At 41.0% G+C, this 27416-nt stretch overlaps 1 protein-coding gene across 1 annotated transcript in view; it reads left to right on the forward strand.

Moving 5' to 3' along the window:
* Positions 1–27416, forward strand: part of LOC126253449 (tuftelin-interacting protein 11) — a 152429-nt gene that overhangs the window by 44815 nt on the left and 80198 nt on the right. Inside the window, exons 3-5 of the mRNA XM_049954795.1 lie at positions 157–430; positions 2445–2628; positions 9784–9877. Coding sequence (XP_049810752.1) covers positions 157–430; positions 2445–2628; positions 9784–9877 — 552 coding nt within the window. The remainder of the gene's footprint in view (positions 1–156; positions 431–2444; positions 2629–9783; positions 9878–27416) is intronic.

Consider the following 27416-nt stretch of genomic DNA (forward strand, 5'->3'; position numbering starts at 1 on the left):
AAACATTTCCTGCCAGTATGGACAGAAATGTGAACAGTACAGACATAAATATGTAGTGAACTACATTGTAAACAATGTTGGGATCACAAACAATATCAAACTTATTTTTGGTGATCTTTACATTTCTTAGTCAGTTTATATTACTTGTGATTGCAGGTATCTGGGCTGATGAAAATGGTGATGAAGGTGGAGGAGGAACATCAACTAGAGCCAGCTTTAGGGGTGCAGTTGGTGGAAAAGGATATAGCTATACAGCCCCTGTAAGTTTCGTCTCTGGTGGCATACAGCAAGCAGGCAAGAAGAAGCCTGGTGAAAATGAGAAAGAGAAGGAAGAAGAAGAAGAAGAAGAAGATAGTGAGGATGGAGAGGAGACACGGGCAGGATTTGGCACTCGGAGACGGAGAGGTGCTGATATAGCTACTACATCAAGGTAATTTATATGTTAGGTTGTTTATAAAGTTTGTTACAGAAGCCATATATGTTAGACTTCTGTACTTCCTTTGACAAAACGCTCATTCAATCTTGGCTGTAATATCATTATTTGCATTGTTCTAACTTCTAGCCCCCCCTACTCAGAAGGAATCATCAGTTTGCTATGCTAACAGTGGGGAGGGAGGGGGGAGGTAACAATTGTAGAGGGAACCAAGGGATGTATTTATGCAGAGATGAAGAAACTCATGTAGTATGGAGTAGTGCGGATAGCTGCATCTAACCATTGTTGTAACTGAAGATCACAACAAACAGTAAGAAGTGACTTACATTGTTGTACTCTAGTCTTATCTCCGACATTTTTATACCTCCTTCTTCTGTTGATCAATTGAAGCTTTTCTCCTGTTACCTAAGGTTTCTTTGCAGTTTTTCATCTTTCTACTGAGTGGTTGTAACTAAAGTGCAGCTACTCACAGAGGTCCATTTTGAGCTGTAATTACCATCTTGCTTGGAACCTTGGTAGACATGCAAATGCGTCAATGCGGAACCAATTTACAATGGAAAAATGTTAGTTTTAATTTTTGCCACCAGGTGCAAATCTGGTACTGTGAATGCAGGAAAGGCGTACAGAAATATTTGCATATGTAGTGAATTACAAACAGGACATGGACAGAAAAGGTCAAACAAGTGAGAAAGGCATAGTGTTGATTTTATTATTAACTGTAGCTTAGCACAGTTTGTTCAGTATGAGCCCCGGAGAGGTCATGAAATATTGCAACAATTTCACACAGCAGTTCCAGTGGAATCTGAGCAATGTATTTCTGTATACTGGCTTTCAGATCAGTTAGAGAATGAATGTGTCCTGGTAAATGTGTTACTTTAACCAAAAGTCACATGTATTCAGATCAGGTGATCTTGCAGGCCATGCATCTGGAAAACATGTTCATGGAAGGTTGCTTTCACTGGGTGAGCAATTTGTTGCCTCAAAGTTGTTACTTCTCTGTGTTCACTGCATCCTGTAGTGAAAAATGTGCCTTGTCACTCCATATTTTCTGGCCACTTGTCAACAACTTAGACCTGGGCCATAAACTGAAGAGCAAATTCAGAACAGTGTTGTGGATCATGATGTTTCAGTTGATGCGTCATCTACATCTTTGACAGGTACCAGTGTAAAATAGACTGCACAATTTTCCGTACTGTTGACCGTGGGATGCATGAGCACAAGTACTACTCGGTTAGTGGCATGTGCTGCATGATCAGTTACAGCAACAGCTACCGTGCCAATAACTTCCACCAGGATAGGATGTTTTCCTCTTCCAGGTGCCACACGAAGCTCACCTGTGATTTGCCAGGTTTGCGCGTGGTGGCCACAATTGAAACTAATTTTTTCCAGCGTAAATCGGTTCCACATTAATGCATTATTTTATCTATCAGGTTTTGCTACCATACCATAACTATGACTACGCTGGACCTCGATGAGTAGGTGCACTTTAATTATAACCACCCGGTGTATATAGTTTTCCAGCCTCTAAGATTGCAATTTTCAGAGACGTCCATTCCTGTTAAACTGAACCACCTACAGTGGTATTCATTATTGCAGTATCAACAACCTTTGTGAACATGAAATGCACCTGATCATTCTTCAATACTTCAGTATCCCAATTCTTCACACATTGATTGTTCCGGCCAGTTCTCTTAAACTTCATCGTACTTTTCATCATTGCTTAAGTGTGATCTGAATCTGTATTTGTTCCTGGGTATGCCTTACAGCCCATTTTATGACTTCAGAATCCATGTCTCAAGAATGGTGTAATCCAACTGGAATCTGCGTCTCCAGGCCATTTCCAAATATGTGTCCTCTATTTGTGGTTTTTGAACAGTGTCTTCACTATTACTAGCTGATATTTGCTGCAGAACTCAACTAGTGAGCAGATTTTTCTTTATCGCTGTTACAGCTATTGTGATGTTTGTTATTTATGATGATAATGTCTAACAGTTGTTTTTATTTTTTCAAGTGAGGAAGATGAGGGAAGCGGATTAGAGTTCCGGCACCACAACAAAGTCAACTCATTTGTAGATGGAGATATTGCTGGTTTAAGAAGGAAGAAAGCATCAACTGTGTCTACTTCTCTGATACAAAAAGGTGTTGGCAGTTGGGAAAAACACACAAAAGGAATTGGAGCGAAGCTATTGTTGCAGGTCTTCTTCCTATTATATTTAAAACAAATTTAATTTTCTGTTCATTGTATTAGTAGTTGCTGTTAATAGTTATTGATCCTATTACTGCACAAAAGGTCTCTTGCTCCCATCTTCCTGCTCCCTCTCCTCTTCTCTAACCATCAACCTCACCCCCACACCCAGCAACACAGTTTGAGCACTTAACTTGTGGAGAACAGTTAGTTGTAAACTAGGCAATATCTCTCTCTCTCTCTCTCTCTCTCTCTCTCTCTCGCACACTCGCTCACTCATTAACTCTACTCTACTGGACCCATTGTTAATTATTTCCTCTAATTATTTCAGATACTTCTCTTCCATTACACTCACTAGCCGGTGTCCTGTGTCTCCACCTACTCTGTTATGCAATTGCCAAATTCGGTTCTTACTTCTCCACACTCTCCCATTACCATTGCCCAATTTTTTCACTTTGCCTTCTCACACAGCGTCTCTGAGCCTCCTGCCCCACAGGTCTCAAGGTTATTGCAGCCTTTTTCCCCCTTTTCTCCTGCATTCCCTTCCCCTTTCCCCATCCTCCCTGTCCTTGCTCCTTCCCCCCTCTTGATGTTCTTCCTTATGTTGATCTGGCTATCCTCCTGGTTCCTCAAATTTCTGACTGCTCCACCCCTTTTTTCCTGGCTTTTTGGTCCTCCTTTGGGGTTTGACTTCCCATTCTGAATTTTGTCTCCATAGTGTGAGCCAACTGGGAAGAGCATATTACTTAGTGTCTTTGATTTGACCTTACCACCTCTCCCATCTTTTACTCTTGCCCTTGTCCTTTTCATGCTATGTAGCCAGCATTGTAGCCAGTTGGTGCGGTGGGGTCATTATGTACCGGTTTGCTTAAGCCCCTGACAATACAGGGATCATACTTCTGATATGTGAGCTGCTACCTCCCCATGCATGCCTAGTAATGGTTGCTTGTTATTCTTGAGCATCAGAACTCCTGGCAATGGCCACTATGCCAGACAGACCTTGCTGTGGCTAGGTGTCAACCACTAGGAGAACCCCTAATTGGAGCGGGTGGTATCAGGGTGGACACTTTGCATATGAAACGCATTAAACTCCAAAAAACTGCCTGTTCTTCCACGACTCTCTCTTTAGTTGGGAATCGCTCCTTTCACACTACTTTTCTTATGACCCTGTGGTCTTCCCTTCCCTTCTGTAGCTACTCCCTAGGATTAGGACCAGGCTTGCTGACTTGCGGTGAAACCCATTCCCCAATCCCAGGTTTCCACCAGGACTGTTGGGGACACTTTCACTGCCACCAAGTCAATACTTTTTGTAGAAATAATTGAAAACAAGTTTGGCAAAGTGGACTCTCAGAGTAAGGTGCAGTCGAGTTCGCTGTTGATTAGAACTACTACTGCCACCCAGTCTTCAAACCTTCGTGCCAGTGACCATCTTGGTGACATTCCAGTGTCCATTACTCCTCACTAGTTTTTGAATGTGGTGCAGGGTGTCATTTTTTTTTTTTATACGGACCTCATCCTTCAAACTGATGAGGAACTCTGGGCCTATCTGGAACGGCAAGGTGTTCGTTTTGTTTGTCGTGTTCACCAAGACCATAAGGACAGTTGCTTCGATACAGGTGCCTTTAGTCCAGCATTTGAGGGGGACACCCTCTCAGAGGAAGACAAGGGGTAGTTTTAAAGAACGTTTCAAGTGACATGTATCGAAAGTGTGACTGTCGCAGAGCAAGATATCGATTTTATTTACAGCGATCAGAACAATTATGACATAAGACGAATGATGTGGATTTGAGTTGTAATATTGGCAACAACAAAAACAATACATAAAAATTGTGCATTGGCGACATTAAATGTAATTTCACTTACCTTACTTATCATCAGTATCTTCATTCAGGACAATTCCATATTTTGTGTGTGCAGGCAGTAGAAGTCCTTTTTTTACATAGCTGGGGTATGCTCTAGCAACATCTGTTAAGAAAACAGGTAAAGTCTCACAGGGAAGTTTTTTACCATGTATTGAAAAATATACAGTTAATTTTTGTCTCCTGGCCATTCTTCTCCTCTGATGGCTGATTTCAGGGATTTCCGTAATCACTAGATGTTTTATGTGTGCACAGATGGAGCATCAAAAGACACGCATTTGACAGAATGGTTTACAAACTCATGGTGAAATCCCTCTTCCTTCAAAGTGTTGTATGATTTCCATCCATATTTAATGACATTGGTGCTTGGTGCTGGGCAAGATGAAGTTCTTAGTAAGAGGCACTAAAGTTTGTTTAGTCTTGGAATACACTTTCACAATGAAAAATTTTCTTGATTCTCTTTCTATGCCTCCATATACCCAAATTTGTTCAGTTCCTTTGTTGAGAAGCTGTCCTTTCCCATATTTTCGAGTTGTTGTGTGTGACTCGTTTATTTCCACAATCTTGTTGACACCAGCTGTTGGACCACTGTAGTTAGTCACAATTACTTCTCGACAGTATCTGTAACAGTCACAAAACAGTATAAATGGACAGTCCACTTTCTGACTCTGTGTTTTACAGTATGTAATCTGTAACCCAGTAGGAAACTAAAATAATACTTTGCTGTAGTGTCAGTTTAAAATTATCAAACCATGTGTTTTTCCTTATACTTGTTCTTTTCCAACATTTGCTGTGATACAACTGTAACAGGACTCATGACCGCTACTTCTTGAACCTAGTTTGACGCAGTTCTCCCCTAGCAATCCACACAATTTCTAGTGTTGTGATTTGGGAGCAGATGGCCCTCACAACAGAATTCCAAATAATTTTCCATCATACTCAACCTAGGAATCAAATCATGCCACTTGAGCGTAACACTACTGGAAACTGTAGCTGCTTCGGTCATCTTGGTGAGACTACTAAAAAAATATTATTGTTACTACTTATTATGTGTCAGTGCTGTTGCTTGGAAGTGAGATTTTTTGCTGCAGGTTGTGTGTCATCACTGTAAACAGAATCGATATCTTACTCCAAGACAGTCGTGTGTTCAATATATATCACTTGCAAGCATTCTTGGAAATTACTGGTCAAGGTAATGGTTTACTGGTATTACTTGAAGCTGTATGTCCTGCCACACAAGAGGCATTTTAGGTGTTTGTGTTTCTGGCATATGTCTTCCCCCTGTGCACCCAATACACTACTCAGTGAATGTAGACGCCCACTCTGTCAGGGGAGCTCGTATACTCCTCCACCCATGTGCATTAATTGTCATGGCCATCACTCCACATTTGCTGGTTGGCCTGGGTTATATGAAGGGGAAGAAGATTCAGGAGTGTAAGTCCCTCGATCGTTTATTTTATTCTGAGGCTCATCAGAAATATGACCACCTTCACCCTGTCTCTGTGACATCTAACTTGGTCTCTGTTGCATCCTTTTTCCCATCCTCTCTGCTCCTCATCCCAGTCCTGAGCCCTCTGTTCTCTACCCTCTCTCGCAGTGCCCAAGCTATCCGCTCTGGGTGCTGTCCCCTATCTGGCCGAAGTGTACCCACTTAATAATAATAATAATAATAATAATGGTTTATTTGTCCATAATAACTTTTACAGTCGTGGACATAGTCAGTCAGTCAGTACATACATGAACAATAAAAATAGTTTAGTAGTAGAAATAAAGTACATACAAAATTAAAAATCCTTGATGGAGTACAAACATTTAGCAATTAACAGCTGCTTTAATTTTATTTTAAATATGTTTCCTTTTAACATTTTTATGGTATTTGGCAGTCTGTTGTAAAAAAATCTTCCACCAGAAAATGGATTATGATTGGTTGCTTTCTTATTTCTGAATTTTATGTGGTAATCCTCTTTCTTCCTTGTATTATAACTGTGGATATCACTATTTATTATACTGTGCTCCATATTTTCTTTCACAAACATTATAGTCCTTAGAACATATAATGAATACACTTCTTCGGCATCTCCTGGTGAGAGGCCCCCTCCCCCTTGCATCATCCTGATCAGAGGTCTGCTGCCACACGTTGCCAACAGGACCTACAGTCTCCCCAAGGTCACCCACTATCTTTTAGTTCCAGATCTAACTGAAGGCTGCTCTCTCTCTCTCTCTCTCTCTCTCTCTCTCTCTCTGGGCCCAGCCCTTCTCAACCTACAAAAAAAGGAGGAGGAGAAGGAGAAGAATAAAAGAAGAAGAATCAAATGTGCTGGGACAAGACCCCTTCGGTGCTCCCAGAGGTGCTGTTTCCCCCCTCGAAACCTGAGTTTGACCTCTTGTTTGTGGATGTCGATCCATCCTTGCCAGTGACTGATGGCTATCTGACAGTGTGACTAGCTTCAGCTCATTCCCCTCCCATTTGGATCCCTGTTCTGTGCTTATTCTGTGGAATTGTAACATATTCTACAGTGACCTTCTGGAGTTGCAGCCTGTTATTTCTTTAACTCCACAGCTTTTCATTTTCCAGGAATCTCATTTTACTGATGCCCCCTACTGACCCTTTGTGGATTCTATGCTCTCTGTTGAAACTGGGTCAATCCTTTGGGGGCTAGCGTTTGCACATTGGTCCATATGGACATTGTTAGAACTTGGATCCACCTTTGTACCACATTGGAAGCAGTTGCTGTCCGGGTCCACTTGGACTCTGGGGTCTTGATTTGCAATCTCTGTTTCCCTCCTGGCGGCCACCTTTACCTGCTGCCCTAATTGCCCCCCTTCAACAACTCCCCCCTCCCTTCCTTGTTTCTTCAGGATTTTAATGCCAATCACCCCTTGTGGAGCAGTGCTTTTTCATCTTGTCATGGTCTCCTCATAGACTATTTTCTTCTGGACCACAGCCTGTGCCTTCTTAATGATGTTTCCCCTACCCAGTTTAGTGCTGCTTATAGCTCTTACTGTGCCATTGATCTTCTGCTCACTTCCCCTCCTCTTCTCCCTTCAGTACAATGTTCGCTGTGCATAATGACTATTTACCATTGATTCTGCCATCCCCCCCCCCCCCCCCCCCCTGTGGCTTTCAGTCACACTGATTGCCTGTATATACACCCCAGGTTGTGTTTACCCCTATTTGTCAGGTTGTAGTGATGTTATCTCTTATGTGCCTGATACGATTATTCAGGCTGCTGGCACTGCCACCTCCTTCTCGACAGGCCCCTTTCGCTGCCGGCTAGTCCTGCAGTGGAACACAGCCATTGCCATTGCCATTCGTGATTGCCGTTGAGCCTTGTGACGCCTTAAGTGACACCTATTCTACGACAGTCTCATTAACTTGCCACAGTCTGTTATTTAATCAAACTGAGCGAGTGGCTGTGTTGGGAATGCTTTGTCTCTGCACCCTCGAAGGCTTGTGTACGGATGTGTTGTTTCTCGTGGAATACCTTGTGACCCATCTTGCATAGGCTTTGGCATCTGCCTTCTATCAGGCCGTCTTCCTCCTCTGGAAATAGCAGGCCGAAGATTCCTCCTTATGTTTTACTCCTTGTCAGGGTGAAATCCTCCAATGAATCTTATCTGGAATGAAATTTTTACTCTGCACCAGAGTGTGCACTGATATGAAACTTCCTGGTAGATTCAAACTGTGTGCCAGACCGAGGCTCAAACTCTGAAACTTTGCAAAGGTCCCCATTGTCTAATAAACTTCCTGCGATTAAGGGGACTCCGCCATGAGGTATTATTCTTCCACCCATCCTTTCCTGTCTTTGCGTCAGCCATATCAGAGCAACCCATGGTTTTTTTAATCTGTAATGACCCCCTCCCCCCTATGTAGTTACATGTTCCCCCTCACTGCCCTTGTTAGACTGCCCAGCGCCTTTTGCCCTACACAGCCCCTCAGTTAGCGTTGGCATTGTTGGGAGGCTTTTGGCCCTGCGTCCCTGCTGGCCCAGCTTTCCCCAACTTGCCCCTATAATTTGTCTGGTCTTTTGCACTGTTTTTTCCCCTTTTCTTGTATCTTCTTCCGTGTTGCCCCTGTTGTCATGATCGTGGTACGATGTGAGGATCAGAATGGGTTGGCAGCAGTGCTGGTGCCCCGTCACATGTAGTGCCTCTGGAGCACCCCCTGCTCTTGCCTCTCCATATCTCCCCACTCCCATTCTTTGCTCTATTCTTCCTGCTACCCCAGCATTCATTCTACCTCTTTGTATGTCCACTTTCCTTTCCCTTTACCTGGACTGTGCTGTTGTTTGTCCAATAGTTTCTGCTATCTTGAATTGTGGACGCCATGACCTTGCTGTCTGGTCCCCTCTTCCACAACCCCTCTCCCTCACTCAGCCACCTACCCAACCAACCTCTCAGCCTTCCCCCTCCTTTGCTCCAACACACACACACACACACACACACACACACACAGAGAGAGAGAGAGAGAGAGAGAGAGAGAGAGAGAGAGAGAGGAAGGGGGGGGAATGGGGGAGGGAGGTATGAATTGCGTGAAACACATATTTTAAATAAAAAAAAGGACACTAAATATGGATGACAATTTTAACATTTGCAACTACATTCTGGGGATGTTTAATGCTGGAAATGAAATGAAAATTACCAGGAAGCTCATCATGAAAGACAAAAGTACTTGTGAAATATGCATACAAGCTACTTATTATGATGTAAACGTAATAACCGAAGAAAAAGTAGCAAGTAACGGAGCCGAGCATTGTGTCGCAGTGGTAGGACATAGGATAGTGGTTCAAATAACCATTCAATTTTACATTTTTGTGGTTCCCATAAATTGCTTAAGGCCAATGTCAGAATGTAAGGCAAATGCCAGAACGATTCCTTTGAAAAAGAAACAGTCTGTATCCCCATCTGTACCCATTCCAAGCTTGTACTCTTGTCTCTAATGACCTTGTCAGCAGTGGAATGCTAAACCTTCCTTTCTTCTTTGTTTTGCAAATAATAGAATACCAGTTTAATAGTTTAAAATAAAACTGTTTTTGGACTTACTGAAAAACAAAGAAGTGAATTTCACTTGGTGGTAGCATTTACACACATATTATACCAAAATAAATAAAGTATTAATGTTTATGTTCTATTTTTAATAATTACTGGGATAAAATAACGAAGAATTTTTGTCGTTTGAGTAACAAAACAAATGATTTTCAACTACCAAAAGGTAAAAAGTGATTCCCAATATTATTATTGCACTTAACTGTTTTATGACATTATTTTTGAAATTAATATAATCTTTTGTCGCTGTGTTGTTTCAGATGGGTTTCCAGCCAGGAAAGGGCTTGGGAAAGGACCTCCAGGGTATCTCTGCACCTGTAGAAGCCCATTTACGCCGTGGAAGAGGCGCTATTGGTTAGTTTGATCATCAGTTTTGTTATTTGTTAAGCCATGTTTCAATGATTTCAACTAAACGGAGGTGGAGAAATATGTCTTACTGCATTTGACATGCATGTTAGGTATCTTGCATTTTACTGTTTGAGGTGTTGATGTACAGATTACCATGTCAGCAAAAATGGTATTGTAACTTGGTTTTTAGTTTGCCAGTAAACTGTCACTTGTTCATCAAAACATTTACCTAAAGATTCTCAAGGATCGCAAAAAAAGTGAAGGTTGGAACTTTTTTTGTTCTTGCCTTTGCAATGTTGTTGCTACATTTGATTTGTGCAGGCTGAAAGGCTCCTCTGTCTTCTGTATTATTTCATGGTAGTACTTGGTAAGCTCGTCATCAGTACCACAATTTTTTATGGGCAAGCCTCCTCTCATTTTGTTTTACATCCATTCTCTTTGCAGGTGTTTGAGATATCTATTGTGTTGCATTTTACTACATTTTCTGTGTCCTAGATTGCCTCTACAGATTGCTTCCAACTTCAAGACTGATTTAAAACTACATGCCAGCATGGGGTTTTAGAAGTGTTGTTTTCAGAATTGAGACTTTGAGGGCAGGACACACATCAAGTCTGGATAGCTTGCTCAGTAAATGTTGTCCACTAAAGGCAAGGTTGTTGATTAAAGTCAAGGATAGGCTCATAGTTTTAATCTGCCAGGAAGTTTCAAAACAATGCACTCTCTGTTAGAGTGTGAATAATTCATTCTACATTGCTACCAAGTTTTTGCACAAAATATTTAGAACTTGACAAAGTAAGTTGGACCGAGAATAGCATCTCATTCTCATTCTTGCTGCCGGATGGGTCAACCTATTTGTTCTGGAGGGACAGTGCTCTGTTCTTTAAGAATGAAACATCATTTGCCTGTTTTCGTGTGGTTGGTAGTAGACTTGCAACACTGCAGAAACATCAGCACATGCACTTAGTTGCTTTGCAATTTTTCTCAAACAATGTTAGAAAATGTTAAGTAAAAAATGTTGAGTTTTTTTCGCACCTTATAGCCCCATTGGCCAGCTTTGTGGTGAACTGCTTATCATTTTGTTAATGGTCATACTTCCTGTAATATTTCAAAATTAAGTAACTCTCCACACGAAATTAGAATATTTTGCAGTGAAAAATAGGAGTCACTGTGAGTTCATGTTTAGTGCATATGAGGTCAGAGGTTGATGCCTATAAAATGTAGCTAAAACTTTCAGAAATTAACCATATGGGAAAATAATTCTCCTATTTGTATGTTGTCGTATGCCAAAAACTCATTTCGTTATCTCAGAGCAGTTATGTTACCATGTTATGAGTATTTCGCTCTCACTGTACCGTTTGCCTGTGTGAATGGAAATGAGTGAGAGTGAGTGAGTTTCATGTCCATAAATCATTTGCATTCTTTTATCAAAATGATGTGTAACAAGACTAAGTTTACAGGATATGTGCACATGATTAGTGTTAACATTACTGAATACAGTATTTTTTAGTCCTGCTCATGCAGCCACACGAAAAAACAACACTGATAGCCCTAGTAATGGGTAATGAAGGTCATTTTTCCCTCTAGTGGTGTAGGTATGGTCCTCACTGTTCTCTGATTGTAATGAATTATTTATGACAAATTTTATTGTTGCTCTTCACCATATAGCAGAGATGCTGAGTTGCAGATAGACACAACAAAAAGACCGCAACAAAATAAGCTTTCAGCCAACGAGGCCTTTGTCAAAAATAGAACACACACACACACACACACACACACACACACACACAGTCTTCCCATCTGAAGCCAGACACTTGTAGTGTCCATCTACGACTCAGCATATCCGCTGTGTGGTGGGTAGCAACTATTGTTTTCATAATATTGTTACATTCCATCCTGGATTTTCCATTGTTTGAATTTCATTAGCAAATATATGTATTGTGATGGCACAGTTAAAATGCCTAGCTCCTTGAAGAGATATGTTCATGCAGGGTGTATATGACCCAGGACAACCGGGAGATCCGGGAAAAACCTGGGAATTTTTTCATCCAGGAGAAAACCAGGAAAAACCTGGGAATTTTCTAGAATTCCGGGAATTTTTCATTGTTTTAGTTTTCCGTTAAATTTTTGTAATTTTGACTGGTAAAAACAGATACTGTAACAAAGGATAGTACTGTATCCCGCTACTGCAGAACACCACTTTAACACTAGAACATAAACGAGAGAAAAAAACGAAAATAACTTAAATTGCAAAGGAAATGCGCCATATACAACAACGACACACTGTGCTCATGCAAGCGTGTGGCAACAGCAAAATGTGTCAAAGGCTTTAGGAAGACTATGCAATGTTTCGTAACAACAAATTGCCTCCGATGAGCGTGAAGTCACAACTGTTCACATTTAGATTTGTTTTAGTAGTTACGAGCGGGCTCATGCGAATGCCCAGTTGAGTCAGATTATCCCGCTTCTGGCTACAACAATGTGGCTGTTGGCTGTGCAAGCAGTCGCAGCAAGCAGCTGGATGCTACTGGGAAAAGGGGGCGCCAAATTCATATTCTTGAGGAAAAAAAACTTGTTTCACAAAGCGCCTAGCATCCAGCGCACGTTGGTCTATCGATCATTCATATGAATTTGAAACTCATTCCTGTTGGTTTTTGAATATTTTTGAATGCATTTGAAGTTGATTTCTGAATGAATCGTAAGTTGATTTTTGAATGTGTGCATCGTGTACGTGATGTCTCTATCAGGAGAATACTCGTCGCATCTAGAAATAAACTTTCCGCAGACAACAGGTGACGGGGCTATATGAACTGAGCGGAGTAAAGCTGAACGAATGAATACCAATTGCTGTCTGATTATGTGGTTGATTGGGTTTGCGAATGATCAGCGTTCTTATAATTACTAGCGAAATCCACAGATTCAGACTACCAGAATGGAAATTAGCGACTAACAGGAATAACAGGTGAGAAAGATTACGTATTATCTTCTCGGTGTATCCAAGAAAGTGAAATTTTGACAAATTTTTTCGCCAGATCGCTACACTAGTAAGGACCAGTTGAACAGTCCCCGGCTAGCAGCCGCTTAAGTTCTATCCTGGAAGCAGCGTGGAAAACGTGTTGTACGAAGACGTAATAACGCCTAACCGGAAAATAATCACGGGATAACTAAACCTGTGATTCTAATCGACGAACAAATTTTGACAGTGGCAAGAATAGCTACAGAATTGGTGATGACGAAATTGTTAGAACAAGGAAGGAGAAGAAACTGGGACATCACACAAATTATGGAAGAATAAGACAATTCCTAATTTATATAAAAATTTCTTCATACTACTTTTCGATCTCATGCTTGAGAAAGTGGTGCGTATGATTGAAATGTGAAACTATTTCCTACCATAAAGCTTTTTGCTTGTAGTAGGCCTAATAGGCATTTGATAGTGCTACTTCGTGAATTATATTCTGTTGTGTTATAAAAATGACCATTTGTGCCAAAACAGTCTCGTTTACTTTGCGCGTGTTACAAAATTGGTGCAATGTTAGAAAGGCCTATTTTGTTTTATTTAGCAGACAGTGACAAAATAGACGTAATCTGATCGAGAAACCGCACCAGTCTTGAGTATTATTTGTATTAACAGCTTTTTCAGTATTAGAAAATGACATTTCTATTTTTCATGTAGCAAAACATTTGACGAACTTTGATGAGGTGATAGACTATTTCGCAGAAAGAAAAACACGCCATGATTATAGAGGAAAACGATGCTAGGAGCTAAGGATTGGAGAAATGTGTACTTTTTTGCTTGTCTCTTGTCTTTATTGGTTTTATGTATCCTATATTTAATTTTATGTCACACAAAACAGCAAGTTATTAGCTAATAGGCAATGAAGAGTGCAAATTTTCTGAAGAGTTCTTGTTCTCCCGATTACTAATAATCCCATTCGCTAATAATTGCGAGATTTTTTTTTTAAAGAGGGGCAGGCTGTCAAACCGGTTGACTGGGAGCAGGAGAGGCACCACAGGACATTTTAATTTCCACTATCCTGAATATAGTTTGATGACATCCATTACAAAATAAACACGTTTGAATACCACAGAGCGAAATAAAGTGACATGCGATACAAGAATGCTGTCTGAATAGGTGTGGCACTGCACTTTGGCACACTTAAGACCAAACAACATGTATTACGTTGCCTGGAACACATATGTTGTATGTTTCAGAGTTTTCAGAAAGATGTCCGCTACAAGATGAGCATATTTTTGAAAATTCGATTTTTTTAATATTGACCCGATTAGCAAATATCGTAGATTCGGGGCTGATGCGCAGAGCAGTCTGAGTTATAGTGGGTAGTCTCCATGTGACCCGTGTTTACATTTAGTGATTTTGTTGTTCAGAAATGTGTGTGATATCTTATGGGACTTAACTGCTAAGGTCATCAGTCCCTAAGCTTACGCACTACTTAACCTAAGTTATCCTAAGGACAAACGCACACTCCCATGCCCGAGGGAGGATTCGAACCTCCGCCGGGACCAGCCGCACAGTCCATGACTGCAGCGCCTCAGACCGCTCGGCTAATCCCGCGCGGCGATTTTGCTGCTTCTCCTTCATTTAATCTCATGTCAAATGAAAACAAAACGGATATGTATGGCCGGGAGCTATCAAGTGAATTAAAATACATTCACATAATTACGGAAGGCTAAAATACGTTATTAGTTTCAGATTTTATTTCCACCTTTCTGACAGTCAAGCATTAAACGCCCTGCAGATCAATGAAGTTATTTTTGTCTGTTTGCTAAAGAAATTTGACTTTTATTAACCTTTTCTGCAGAGGCAGTCAATGTATTTGAAACGAAATGTTTAATTCCACAGTACTGGCTAGTTTCAACTGTTCGCTGCATTTCAGGTGCACGTTTACATCTTCTAGCATGTATGGCATTACACCATAATAAAGAACCACACATGATATAATACAGTATTGGTGCCCCAAGAAAATTTACATCCCAAAAACCACACTGAAAAGCTTAATATCAGTTCGAGGTCTACTTCATTGGGAATCTGGACATATGAATGTGCACTTTAAGTATACATTTTAAATGTGCATATTTTAGTACGGTTCACGAAATACCGGTGCTCTTGGAGTATCCTCTCATGTCTTGTTTCTTTGCGTACATATGGGCTTCCAGTGTCACGGTAGCTGCGCAAGCGCGGTGTCGCCTGTTACCTGCGCTCTCTGACAACTGCTGAAACGAACCTATTTCTAACAGGTCGCGGGAAAATATTGCGAATGGTGGTTTGAAAAGCATTACTTTCAAAGTAAATATCCTTTTACGTAAGTCGAACTATGTGCGAGAATGTACTTTGAATTTCTTGAATCATAGAGCGTTTGACTCTCATTTAAAAATCAACTCTTTGATGACGAGCCATTTAGAAGAATTTTGAACCCTGAAGATCAGACATTTATGTCATTATTAAAAATTTCATTGGCACATTTGTGTGATATATCTTAAACTGTTAACACGCGCACAAAAGATCAACATTATATATCCGCTGTCATCAGCTGGCGAGATCACGTGACACGAGCTATTACTGGCTTATAAAAGCGCATCATCGATTTAAATAATTCGGAAAGTAGCATGCGGTGTTTGGTGGAATTCCAATGTATACTTTCGTAATATGAAAATCCGCGGCATACATGTTGCTGCACATCAGAGATATTTCCAAAACGTGTCTTTTTTCACTGAGTTTAGTTTCCTAAAGTGCGGAAATTCAACGCCCATGTATAAAACCATAACCATTCAAAGTACTGATAAGTTTTGCAGGGAAAATATACTGTCACTTTACACAGAAAAGTGTGTTTTAACCCGGGAGAAAATGTGTTTTTAACCGGGAAATCCGGGAATTTTTTTTTTTTTCCTTGTCCATGTATACACCCTGTCATGACACCTGCAGGCCAACAACACAAGTTATTCTTACTGATTGCTTCTGTGCAGTCAGTACTTTCTTTCGAAGTGGTGAGTTACCCCAGAAATTTATTCTGTAAGACATTATTGAGTGGAAATACACAAAATATGTTAGGAGGTTGATTTTTTTTTTTTTTTTTTCCAAAACTAGCAATTATATGAAGAGCAAAAGTGGGTGAACTTAATTATTTGAGAGGCTTAGTAATATTCTTTTTCCAATTCAAGTTCTCATTGGTATGTACAACAAAAAATTTGTAGCACTCTTCCCTGTTTAATGACACCTGTTCATGCAGTACATCAATTATTGGTATGACTCTGTGTGTTGTACGAATTGAATGTAGTGTTTTTTCAAAACTTAGGTAGAGTCCTTTTCTGAGAACCCCTTAATAATTAGTTGAAAAATGATATTTACAGTCTCTTTTGTGGCATTCTCTCTAATGGGATTTATCATAACACTAGTGTCATCAGCAAAAAGTACCAATTTTGCTTGTTGAATGTTAAGTGGAAGGTCATTCACACACATAAGGAACAAGAGTGGGTCCAAAATTGTGCCCCGGAGGAACTTCCCGTACGATTTCTCCCCAGTCACTAAAATTTTCTATACCTGGCGCTAAAATTTTCTGCACCTCTAGCATTGTTCGAATTAATGAGCACCACTTTTTGTGTTATATTTGTTAAGTATGATTCAAACCAGTTGTGTGTAAACCCATTGATTCCATAAAACTTGAGTGTTTGTTAAGAGTGTAACATGATTTACACAATAAACTGCCATGGAAAGATCACAAAATTTCCAACTGGCAATGTTATATTTAAGCCTTGTAATACTTGATGAGTGACTCTGTTGTTGCTGTGGTCTTCAGTCCTGAGACTGGTTTGATGCAGCTCTCCATGCTACTCTATCCTGTGCAAGCTTCTCCATCTCCCAGTACCTACTGCAACCTACATCCTTCTGAATCTGCTTGGTGTATTCATCTCTTGGTCTCCCTCTACGATTTCTACCCGCCACGCTGCCCTCCAATACTAAATTGGTGATCCCTTGATGCCTCAGAACATGTCCTACCAACCGATCCCTTCTTCTGGTCAAGTTGTGCCACAAACTTCTCTTCTCCCCAATCCTATTCAATACTTCCTCAATAGTTATGTGATCTACCCATCTAATCTTCAGCATTCTTCTGTAGCACCACATTTCTAAAGCTTCTATTCTCTTCTTGTCTAAACTATTTATCGTCCATGTTTCACTTCCATACATGGCTACACTCCATACCAATACTTTCAGAAACGACTTCCTGACACTTAAATCAATACTCGATGTTAACAAATTTCTCTTCTTCAGAAACGCTTTCCTTGCCATTGCCAGTCTACATTTTATATCCTCTCTATTTCGGCAATCATCAGTTATTTTGCTCCCCAAATAGCAAAACTCCTTTACTACTTTAAGTGTCTCATTTCCTAATCTAATTCTCTCAGCATCACCCGACTTAATTCGACTACATTCCATTATCCTCATTTTGCTTTTGTTATGCAAGACGCCATCCATTCCGTTCAACCGCTCTTCCAAGTCCTTTTCTGTCTCTGACAGAATTACAATGTTATCGGCGAACCTCAAAGTTTTTATTTCTTCTCCATGGATTTTAATACCTACTCCGAATTTTTCTTTTGTTTCCTTCACTGCTTGCTCAATATACAGATTGAATAACATCGGGGAGAGGCTACAACCCTATCTCACTCCCTTCCCAACCACTGCTTCCCTTTCATGCCCCTCAACTCTTATAACTGCCATTTGGTTTCTATACAAATTGTAAATAGCCTTTCGCTCCCTATATTTTACGCCTGCCACTTTCAGAATTTGAAAGAGAGTATTCCAGTCAACATTGTCAAAAGCTTTCTCTAAGTCTACAAATGCTAGAAACGTAGGTTTGCCTTTCCTTAATCTAGCTTCTAAGATTTCATCTTCATCTACATCCTCTTCCATTTCCAAAATATTGTCCTCAAGTACATCGCCCTTGTATAGACCCTCTATATACTCCTTCCACCTTTCTGCTTTCCCTTCTTTGCTTAGAACTGGGTTTCCATCTGAGCTCTTGATATTCATACAAGTGGTTCTCGTCTCTCCAAAGGTCTCTCTAATTTTCCTGTAGGCAGTATCTGTCTTACCCCTAGTGATATATGCCTCTACATCCTTACATTTATCCTCTAGCCATCCCTGCTTAGCCATTTTGCACTTCCTGCCGATCTCATTTTTGAGACGTTTGTATTCCTTTTTGCCTGCTTCATTTACTACATTTTTATATTTTCTCCTTTCATCAATTAAATTCAATATTTCTTCTGTTACCCAAGGATTTCTACTAGCCCTAGTCTTTTTACCTATTTGATCCTCTGCTGCCTTCACTACTTCATCCCTCAAAGCTACCCATTCTTCTTCTACTGTATTTCTTTCCCCCATTCCTGTCAATTGTTCCCTTACGCTCTCCCTGAAACTCTGTACAACCTCTGGTTTAGTCAGATTATCCAGGTCCCATCTCCTTAAATTCCCACCTTTTTGCAGTTTCTTCAGTTTTAATCTACAGTTCATAACCAATAGATTGTGGTCAGAATCCACATATGCCCCTGGAAATGTCTTACAATTTAAAACCTGGTTCCTAAATCTCCGTCTTACCATTATATAATATATCTGATACCTTTTAGTATCTCCAGGGGTCTTCCATGTATACAACCTTCTTTTATGATTCTTGAACCAATTGTTAGCTATGATTAAGTTATGCTCTGCACAAAATTCTACCAGGCGGCTTCCTCTTTCATTTCTTACCCCCAATCCATATTCACCTACTACGTTTCCTTCTCCTCATTTTCCTACTACCGAATTCCAGTCACCCATGACTATTAAATTTTCGTCTCCCTTCACTATCTGAATAATTTCTTTTATTTCATCATACATTTCTTCAATTTCTTCGTCATCTGCAGAGCTAGTTGGCATATAAACTTGTATTACTGTAGTAGGTGTGGGCTTCGTGTCTATCTTGACGACAATAATGTGTTCACTATGCTGTTTGTTGTAGCTTACCCGCATTCCTATTTTTTTATTCATTATTAAACCTACTCCTGCATTACCACTATTTGACTTTGTATTTATAACCCTGTATTCGCCTGATCAAAAGTCTTGTTCCTCCTGCCACCGAACTTCACTAATTCCCACTATATCTAACTTTAACCTATCCATTTCCCTTTTTAAATTTTCTAACCTACCTGCCCGTTTAAGGGATCTGACATTCCACACTCCGATCCGTAGAACGCCAGTTTTCTTTCTCCTGATAACGACGTCCTCTTGAGTAGTCCCCGCCCGGAGATTCGAATGGGGGACTATTTTACCTCCGGAATATTTTACCCAAGAGGACGCCATCATCATTAACCATACAGTAAAGCTGCATGCCCTCGGGAAAAATTACGGCTGTAGTTTCCCCTTGCTTTCAACCGTTCGCAGTACCAGCACAGCAAGGCCGTTTTGGTTATTGTTACAAGGCCAGATCAGTCAATCATCCAGACTGTTGTCCCTGCAACTACTGAAAAGGCTGCAGCCCCTCTTCAGGAACCACACGTTTGTCTGGCCTCTCAACAGATACCCCTCCGTTGTGGTTGCACCTACGGTACGGCTATCTTTATCGCTGAGGCACGCAAGCCTCCCCACCAACGGCAAGGTCCATGGTTCATGGGGGGGTGACTCTATAAATAGCATTCTTTGGTGAGCAACCTTTTTGAAGTCCAAAGTGTGACATTCTAAGTAATTTGTTTCTACTTGAATGTGAGACTAATCTTGAGTACATTTTTTTTTTTTTTTTTTTTTTTGAATAATTTGGGAAAGGGTGTCAGTAAGGAAATTATGTGATAATCAAGCCTTCCTTGTCACCTTTCTTATGAAGAAGTTTAACTCTTGCATATTTTAAAATGTCTGGAATAATTGCATATGCCTGTGATGCATTACATACAAGGTGTATGAGAAGGAATGGTCAGTATTCCAGGATATGACAGAAATGATTGTGAAGATAAAAAAAATATAGTGAACTGGGTTGTAAAATATATACCTTAAGGGCTATGAGAATTTTTTCATATTTGATACTGTGAATCATACATCTTCTACTCATAGTTGTTCAAGGTATTCCTTTTAGAGCCCATGTTTAGTAGACTTTTTTGCTTCTAATGATTATTCCTGTCATATACCTGCATATTGACCATTCCTCCTGGGACATCCTGTATATTACTAAGGACACTACTTATTAAATTAGACTTTTCAGATTTCTGTTTGAAATTCCATCAGCACTACATGAGCTATTGTTTTTTAGATTTTTTTTTTATAATTCTGTCAGTTTCAGTGTAGGATGTGGGTGCTACTTCTAGTTGCTTTAAGATTTGTAGGATGATAATTTTGTGATTACATGACATTGTCAGTGTAAGGAGGAGGTGATCTTCTGTATTTTGAGAGTCTAGTGTCCTTTTAGAACACTTTGTTACCAAGATTACTTAATAACCACTTTCCCAAAATGACATCCTTCTGAGACATTTTTCAATTTTGGGAAAAGAGAGAAATCTCAAGGACTCAGATCAAGTGAATTGGGGGAAGGGTGCAGCTTGTACAACAACAGGAATGCATTTTAGGTTTCTGTGATGGAAGTGGCCATGTGACATGGGGCATAGGTTATGATGCAGCATCTACTTGTCTGCAATGTCCGATCTCACCAGATTCAACCTTTTGCTGAGTCTCTCAAAGACATGTTTTTAAAACACTTGGTTGATAGTTTATTGTAGGTATCCCAGTAGGTTCACAACTCTTTGGTGAGTACATACTTCGCTACCAAAGGGCCTCACCCTTTGCAGCATTACTTCCTTTCCTTGCTGCAGGCTTATACTTCCACTATCCCTTTCCCCCTCTGCCTCTCCATCAAATGGTTTTCTTGGTGCAGATCCTGCTTGTACTTGGCTTATGAATTGGGACTTGAGTTTCCACTTCTGATGTTTTCTACAACTTTCATTAAATACATGGTCTCCATTGTTGGGTTTGACCTGCCAGCAATTTTCAAAATTCTCAAGAATTGCGGATTGTGCAAAGAAGGTCGCCAGATGCGGTATGTGCGCTATCTTTGTGCCTTTTCATATTTGCACCCTTCCCTTTAATAAGGTAATACACCTAAAACCCAGCACAGTAGCCATCCTTTGGGGAAGGGGTTGTCAGGTAAGCCCCTGACTACACAGGCATCACACTGTTGGTGCCTGAGCTAAAAACTTCCCGTATATGCTAAAGAGATGTTACTATCGTGATTGGGGGACTGGGACTCCAAGCAATGGATATCTGGCCAGGTAGCTGTTGCTGAGCCTGTGTTGTGCCCATGGAGAAAGACCCCATTTGGAGGGGTGGTACCATGGCACATGAACCACAAATGCAGCAGATGAAGTTATCTCCCGCTGGTGACCATACAGCCGCAGCAGTCTCTATGGAAGAAAAGTCTTTGTTCAGTGTAAAGAGATATAACACTAAAATGTTTCCTTCTTTTGCTACACATTGGTAGGAACGTAGAGCGAAGTGGCTAGCAGAGGAATGCTTCCTGCAATACTTGGTTTGCACAAGGGCTTATGGTGATTCCTTCTTGGTCGCAAAGCCCTTATTGTGTGTGAAGAACTTAGAAGACAAGTTTGGGGAATTTTGGTATCCATCTCTAAAATGAAAATTATCAGTTTTTATCAAAACAGCATCCCCTGCTTAGTCATGGGCACTGCTCACTTGTATAAGTTGAGTGACGTACTGGAGGCTGTCACTCCCAATAATAGTCTAAATATGGTTCAGGGCATCATTTCTCACTGAGACCACCTCTTGCAATCTGATGAACTGCACTCCAACTTTGACCAACGGGTGTACACTTTATCTTCGTGTCCATAGAGGGCCGAAGGATGGTAGGGTTGCTAACAGTGTCTTCATCTTGGCTTTTGAGGACAATTCATTGCCTGAAAAGGTCAAGGTGTAAACTGATGCAGTGTGAAACCATATGTCACATCCCCCCCCCCCCCCTCCTGCCCCATGTGACATTTCAAATGTATGAAATTTGGGCATGTCTTTAAGTAGCAATGCTAGCCCCATCTACAGAGATTGTGGACAACTGTTGCGTGGGAATGCTCCTTGTGCCCCCCCCCCCCCCCATCTGTGTTAACTGTGGAAAGCACCATTCTCCCTGCTTGACAATTTGCGCCATTTTCTAGAAACAGAAGAAATACAAGAGTATAAGACTTTCAGCAAACTTACTTATCTAGAGGCCTAGAAGTAGTATGAACAGCCAGCATGTATAACAGTGTCATATGCAGCAACTGTGGCAAACCTCGCCATATATGCCAAGGAGTAGGTACTTGTCTTCTTGGGGCATCAGGACTCCCGGCAATGGCCATCGTGCCAAGTGGCTTTTGCTGTGGCTCTTGGGAAGAGCCCCTGATCGGAGTGGGTGGTATCAGGGCAGATGACCCGCAATGAAGCAGATGAAGTTGTCTGATACTGGTGGTTGAATGGCCCCAGCAGTCCCTAAGTGAGGTAAGGAACACTATAATGCTGAGAGATACAACCGCAAATCATTCCATTCCCGGGCTACATGAATGCGGGGCTCAAGGTTACGGACAGACGTATTCCCCTTGATACATAGTTTGTGCCAGGTCTGATGGGGAATTCTTTTTAACAACAAAGCCTCTGTTTTTCATTGAGCACTTAGAAGACAAATTCAGGAAAGTGGCATGAATATCCAAATTGAGGAACGGATCGGTTTTGATACAAACAGCATCTCCTGCCCAGTCCCATGCATTGCTCGCCTGTGGCAGGCTGGGTGATCTCCCGGTCTCAATCACAACCCCCGTCCCCCCCCAATAAAAAGTTAAATACAGGGTGATTCACAAAGATATTTGCATATTTTAATATGTCATTCTACAAGTAAAACTAAAGAAAAAAGTTCATATAAATATAGGCCCATAAATGTTTAGTTATGGGGCTAAGGCTAATAAAAGATTTTGCCTGAAATTTAGCAACTTCGCTAATATGAAGCCATTGCAAAACTGTACGAGGTTAAAGTAAAGTATGATTTCTTTTTTCTTTTGTTTTTATTGGTCTGGCGAATCTAATAAAACATGTCCGAGGTGTGTATCTGCAGTAGTTTTCCAGAACATCCAGAGAAGCAAAGGTGTAATTTTGTAAAATTTTTCATTCATTAACTACTTAGCCCAATTTGTTTTTTGAATTCCAGACAGTTGCAGAAAGTTTTCAAAAGGAGTTGTAGAGAATCTAATTTTGGAAAAATGTTGGTAATAATGTTAACTGAAACTGTATGAATGTGTCAGATTATCTGCTTTTATTAATACCACAGCACTCGAGAATTCATGTTAAACCAGAAAAAACAAAGCTCAGTGTTAAGGAAGCTGTACAGTGTACAGAAAATTTCACAATACATTCACAATAAAGTTCAAAAATGTCTCCACCGAGCTCAATGCATTTAGCTGCAGATGTATGAACAGATTTTGTTGCTAGTTTGTTTCCCGGGGTCGTTCATAATTTTGTCAATTGCATTCATATTGTGAGCAAGTAATGCCTCACGTGTATTGACTTTGTCCTCATAAACTATTTCTTTCATCCATCACTGTACTCAAAAATCCATTGGTGTTAAATCGGGTGATCTGGGTGGCCACAGATGTGTAGCACCATGACCAATCCATTTCTGTGGAAAATGTTCATTTAAATGTATAGTAACGGCGCCATCATGACATTTGTAATCGCGCAGCAAGTGGAACATCTTTCAGCAAGCAGGGCATTTCGTCTTGAAGAAATTGTAAGTATGTCCCAGCAGTTAGATGAATGGTCCTATAAAGTGTGTGTTGATTATATCACACCACACATTTATGCTAACTCGCTGCTGGAAATTGTGTTGCACTGTTGCATGTGGGTTTGCTTCAGACCATACATGCTTGTTATGTAAATTTTTTACACCATCTCAAATAAACCAGGCCTCATCAGTAAATACAATTTATTTGTGTAACTGCTGATTAGTATTTAACCAGTTTCACAACTCCAAGCGAAGGGTAGGATTTCCTGAATTTAAGTGATGCACTTTTTTTTACGGTAAGGCTACAGATTATTGTGCTTTAGTGTATGCCATACCTTAGATTGTGAAATGCCTAATTGTTGAGAGATACATCATGCACTGGTACCTGGACTACGTTGAACAGCATCCATAATACCCTCATCATCGTCTTCACATATTGAGCACTCGTACTCATTACAAACGCTAGGTATAGAACCTGTCTCCCGTAAGATTTGAAATACTCTGCTAATGATTCATGCATCCGGAATCCTCCGAGTTGGATAATGTACGCGATATTCATTAACTGTAGCTGTAGCATTACCATCAGATTTGCCATAAATAAACACCATATTGGCGTATTCCTTTGTCGTAAATTTGAAAGGCATCCCTATTTCATAAATAATTTACGAACTACAACAGTTACTATGTGGTTTCACTTATTTGCATTATTGTTATTATGTTCTTTCACTGAACAGTACAGGAAACTAACTCGTTACAAGGTTAGGAAATGGCTGAAACAACTCACTAACGGTTGCCAACAATGACATAAACGTTTCTACATTCTTAATGGAAAGTAAACGAATTTACATGGATAATAATCATTGCTTCTCTGGATGTCCTGGAAAACTATTGCAGATACACACTGAGACATGTTTTATTAGATTCATCAGACCAATTGCAACAAAATAAATGGAAATTGCTCTTTGCTTTAACCTCGTACACTTTTGTGATGGCTTCAGTTAGCGAAGTTGCTAAATGTCAGGCAAACTCTTTAGTTAGCCATAACGCTATAACTAAACATTTGCGGATCTATGTTTATATGAACTTTTTTCTTTAGTTTTACTTGTAGAATGACATATTAAAATATTTGCTTGTCTTCGTGAATCACCCTGTATAGTGCAGGGAAGGATATTCCATAGAGATCTCCTCCTCCAGTCCGATGACAAGTTGAGCGCCAGTCTACAGTGGCAAGATGTACACTTTGTCAGGCATCTGTATAGTCGGCCTAAGGACGACAGCACTGCTACCGGTGCCTTCATCTTGGCCTTTGAAGGTGATTTGCTGACTTAAAAGGTCAAGGTGGTGATAAACCGGTGTTATGTTAAACCTTCTGGTGACAATAACTGTGCCAGCTGTACCTCGAATAGTGGGCCCCCAGGCTCCCTTGTGGGTTGGGGTCACTCTTCCTCCCATTGCTCTCCAACATCTAAAGGCCTAGTTCTGAGGATGAGCTTGAGATTATAGTGTCCCATGAGGACATAGATATCCCAGGAGCTGAAGAACCAATGGACACACAGACCATAAGCCCTGAGCAAGGTGGCAGAAGATGATCTTGAGGCATAAACTGCCTCCTTGGTGACTCCATGCTTTCCCAGGCTACAGAAAGTGTTGTCCTCCAGTGAAATTGTGGTGGTTTTTTCCCGTAGCTGGCAGAGTTATGACAACTCTTTAAGTGTCACACCTGCTTTTTGCGTTGTTCTTCAGGAAACCTGGTTTCTAGCAATAAGGACCCCTACCGTTCGTGGCTATTGGGGGTATTACAAAAATTGTACTGACTGTAACAGGATGTCATGTGGTGTCTGTATCGATGTCCTTACCTGTGTATATAGCACACCTGTGCCCCTCCAAACACCTACAGAAGCTGTGGCTGTCAGGCTGAGGACATGCAGGGAATTAACATGTGCAAAATCTATATTCCTCCAGATGGTGAAGTACTGTGCCATGTATTGGCTGCACTAATTTCCCAACTCCACCTTTACTACATCTGGCTGATTTTAACATCCATACTCCTATGTGGGGTGGAACCGAGATTACTGGCCATGGTAAAGATATCGAGGCTCTACTAACTTGACTCGACGTTTGCCACTCATTTCAGTGTGGCATATGGCACATACTCAGCCATTGATCTCTCAGTATACAGTCCTGGCTTTCTACCATCTATCCACTGGAGAACTGACGACAACTTATGTGGTAATGACCCCTTTCTGCTCTTTCTGTCACTCCCCTGGCATCACTCACCAGGACGCTTGCCTAGATGGGCTCTTACCAAGACTGACTTGGACACTTTCACCTCTGCTAGCACTGTTGGATCTCTATCGCATGGCAACATTGATGAGGTGATCCAGATCATTACTACTACCATTGTGACTGCAGCTGAATCGGAAATCCCTTGTTTCTTTGATTGCCCCCCCATTAAGACAGTGCCTTGGTGGTCGCTGGAAATTGCAATGGCCATTAGAAATTATAGGTGGGCCCTGCAACATCAAAAGCACCTCCCATCCCCAGAGCACCTCATTGCCTTCAAATGGCTGCATGCCTGAGTCTGTCAACTAATCAAACAACGGAAGCTTGAGTGTTGGAAATGATACATCTCCACCATCAGTACACAAACCTCTCCTTCCCAGGTTTGGGCCAAGTTCAGGAGACTTTATGGATATGACCCCTGCAGGAATACCTGGAATTTCTGCACATGGAGCTGTAGATACTGACCCAGACGCAATTGCAGAGTATCTTGCCGAGCATTATGCTCGAACCTCTGCATCTGAGAGTTACCACCCCAGCTTTTGTATTATCCTAAAACAGCAGGAAGAAGAATGATCTTTTGCTACATGTCACCCTGAGCCATATAATGCTCCATTCAGTGAGTGGGAATTTCTCAGTGCCCTTGCCAATTGTCCTGACACGTCCCTTGGGCCAGAACGCATCCATCACCAAATGATTAAACATCTGTTAGCGGATTAACAGCAACACCACCTTGCTGTCTTCAGCCGCATGTGGAGTGATGGTTAGTTCCTGTTGCAGTGGCATAAAAGTGTCATCGTTCCAGTGCTAAACTGAGTAAGAACTGCCAAATATGGATAGCTACCATCCTATTAGCCTCAGAAACATTCTGTGCTAGCTGCTTGAACATATGGTGAGCCAGCGGTTCTGTTTGCTCTTTGAGTCCCAGGGCCTTTTGCCTCCATCCCAAGGCAGTTTTCACCAAGGTCGCTCCACCACTGGCAGCTTGGTATATGTGGAGTCTGGTGTCTGACTGGCCTTTTCCCACTGTCAACACCTTATAACCAATTTTTTTAATCTGATGAAAGCCTGTGACACCATGTGGTGCCACCACATTCTCGCTACATTACTCGAGTGGGACCTCTGGGGCCTGCTCTCGATTTTTATACAGAACTTCATGTCGCTCCGCACCTTCAGAGTTTGTCTCAGTGCTTCATACAGTTCCCCCCATATCCAAGAGAATGGGGTCCCACAGGACTCTGTACTGAGTGTCCCACTCTTTTTAATTGCCATTAATGGTATTGCAGCAGCAGTGGGGTCCTCAGTATCGCCCTTGTTATATGTTGATGACTTTTGTATTTCCTTTCGCTCATCTAGAGTTGATGTGAGTAAACATCGATGGCAGGAAGCTATATGAATGGCACAGTCATGGGCACTTACCCACGGCTTTCAATTTTCGGGCACCAAGACTTACATCATGCACTTCTGTCATCATCGTA

Source organism: Schistocerca nitens, chromosome 4 (genome assembly GCF_023898315.1).
Source record: "Schistocerca nitens isolate TAMUIC-IGC-003100 chromosome 4, iqSchNite1.1, whole genome shotgun sequence".
Taxonomy (NCBI): domain Eukaryota; kingdom Metazoa; phylum Arthropoda; class Insecta; order Orthoptera; family Acrididae; genus Schistocerca; species Schistocerca nitens.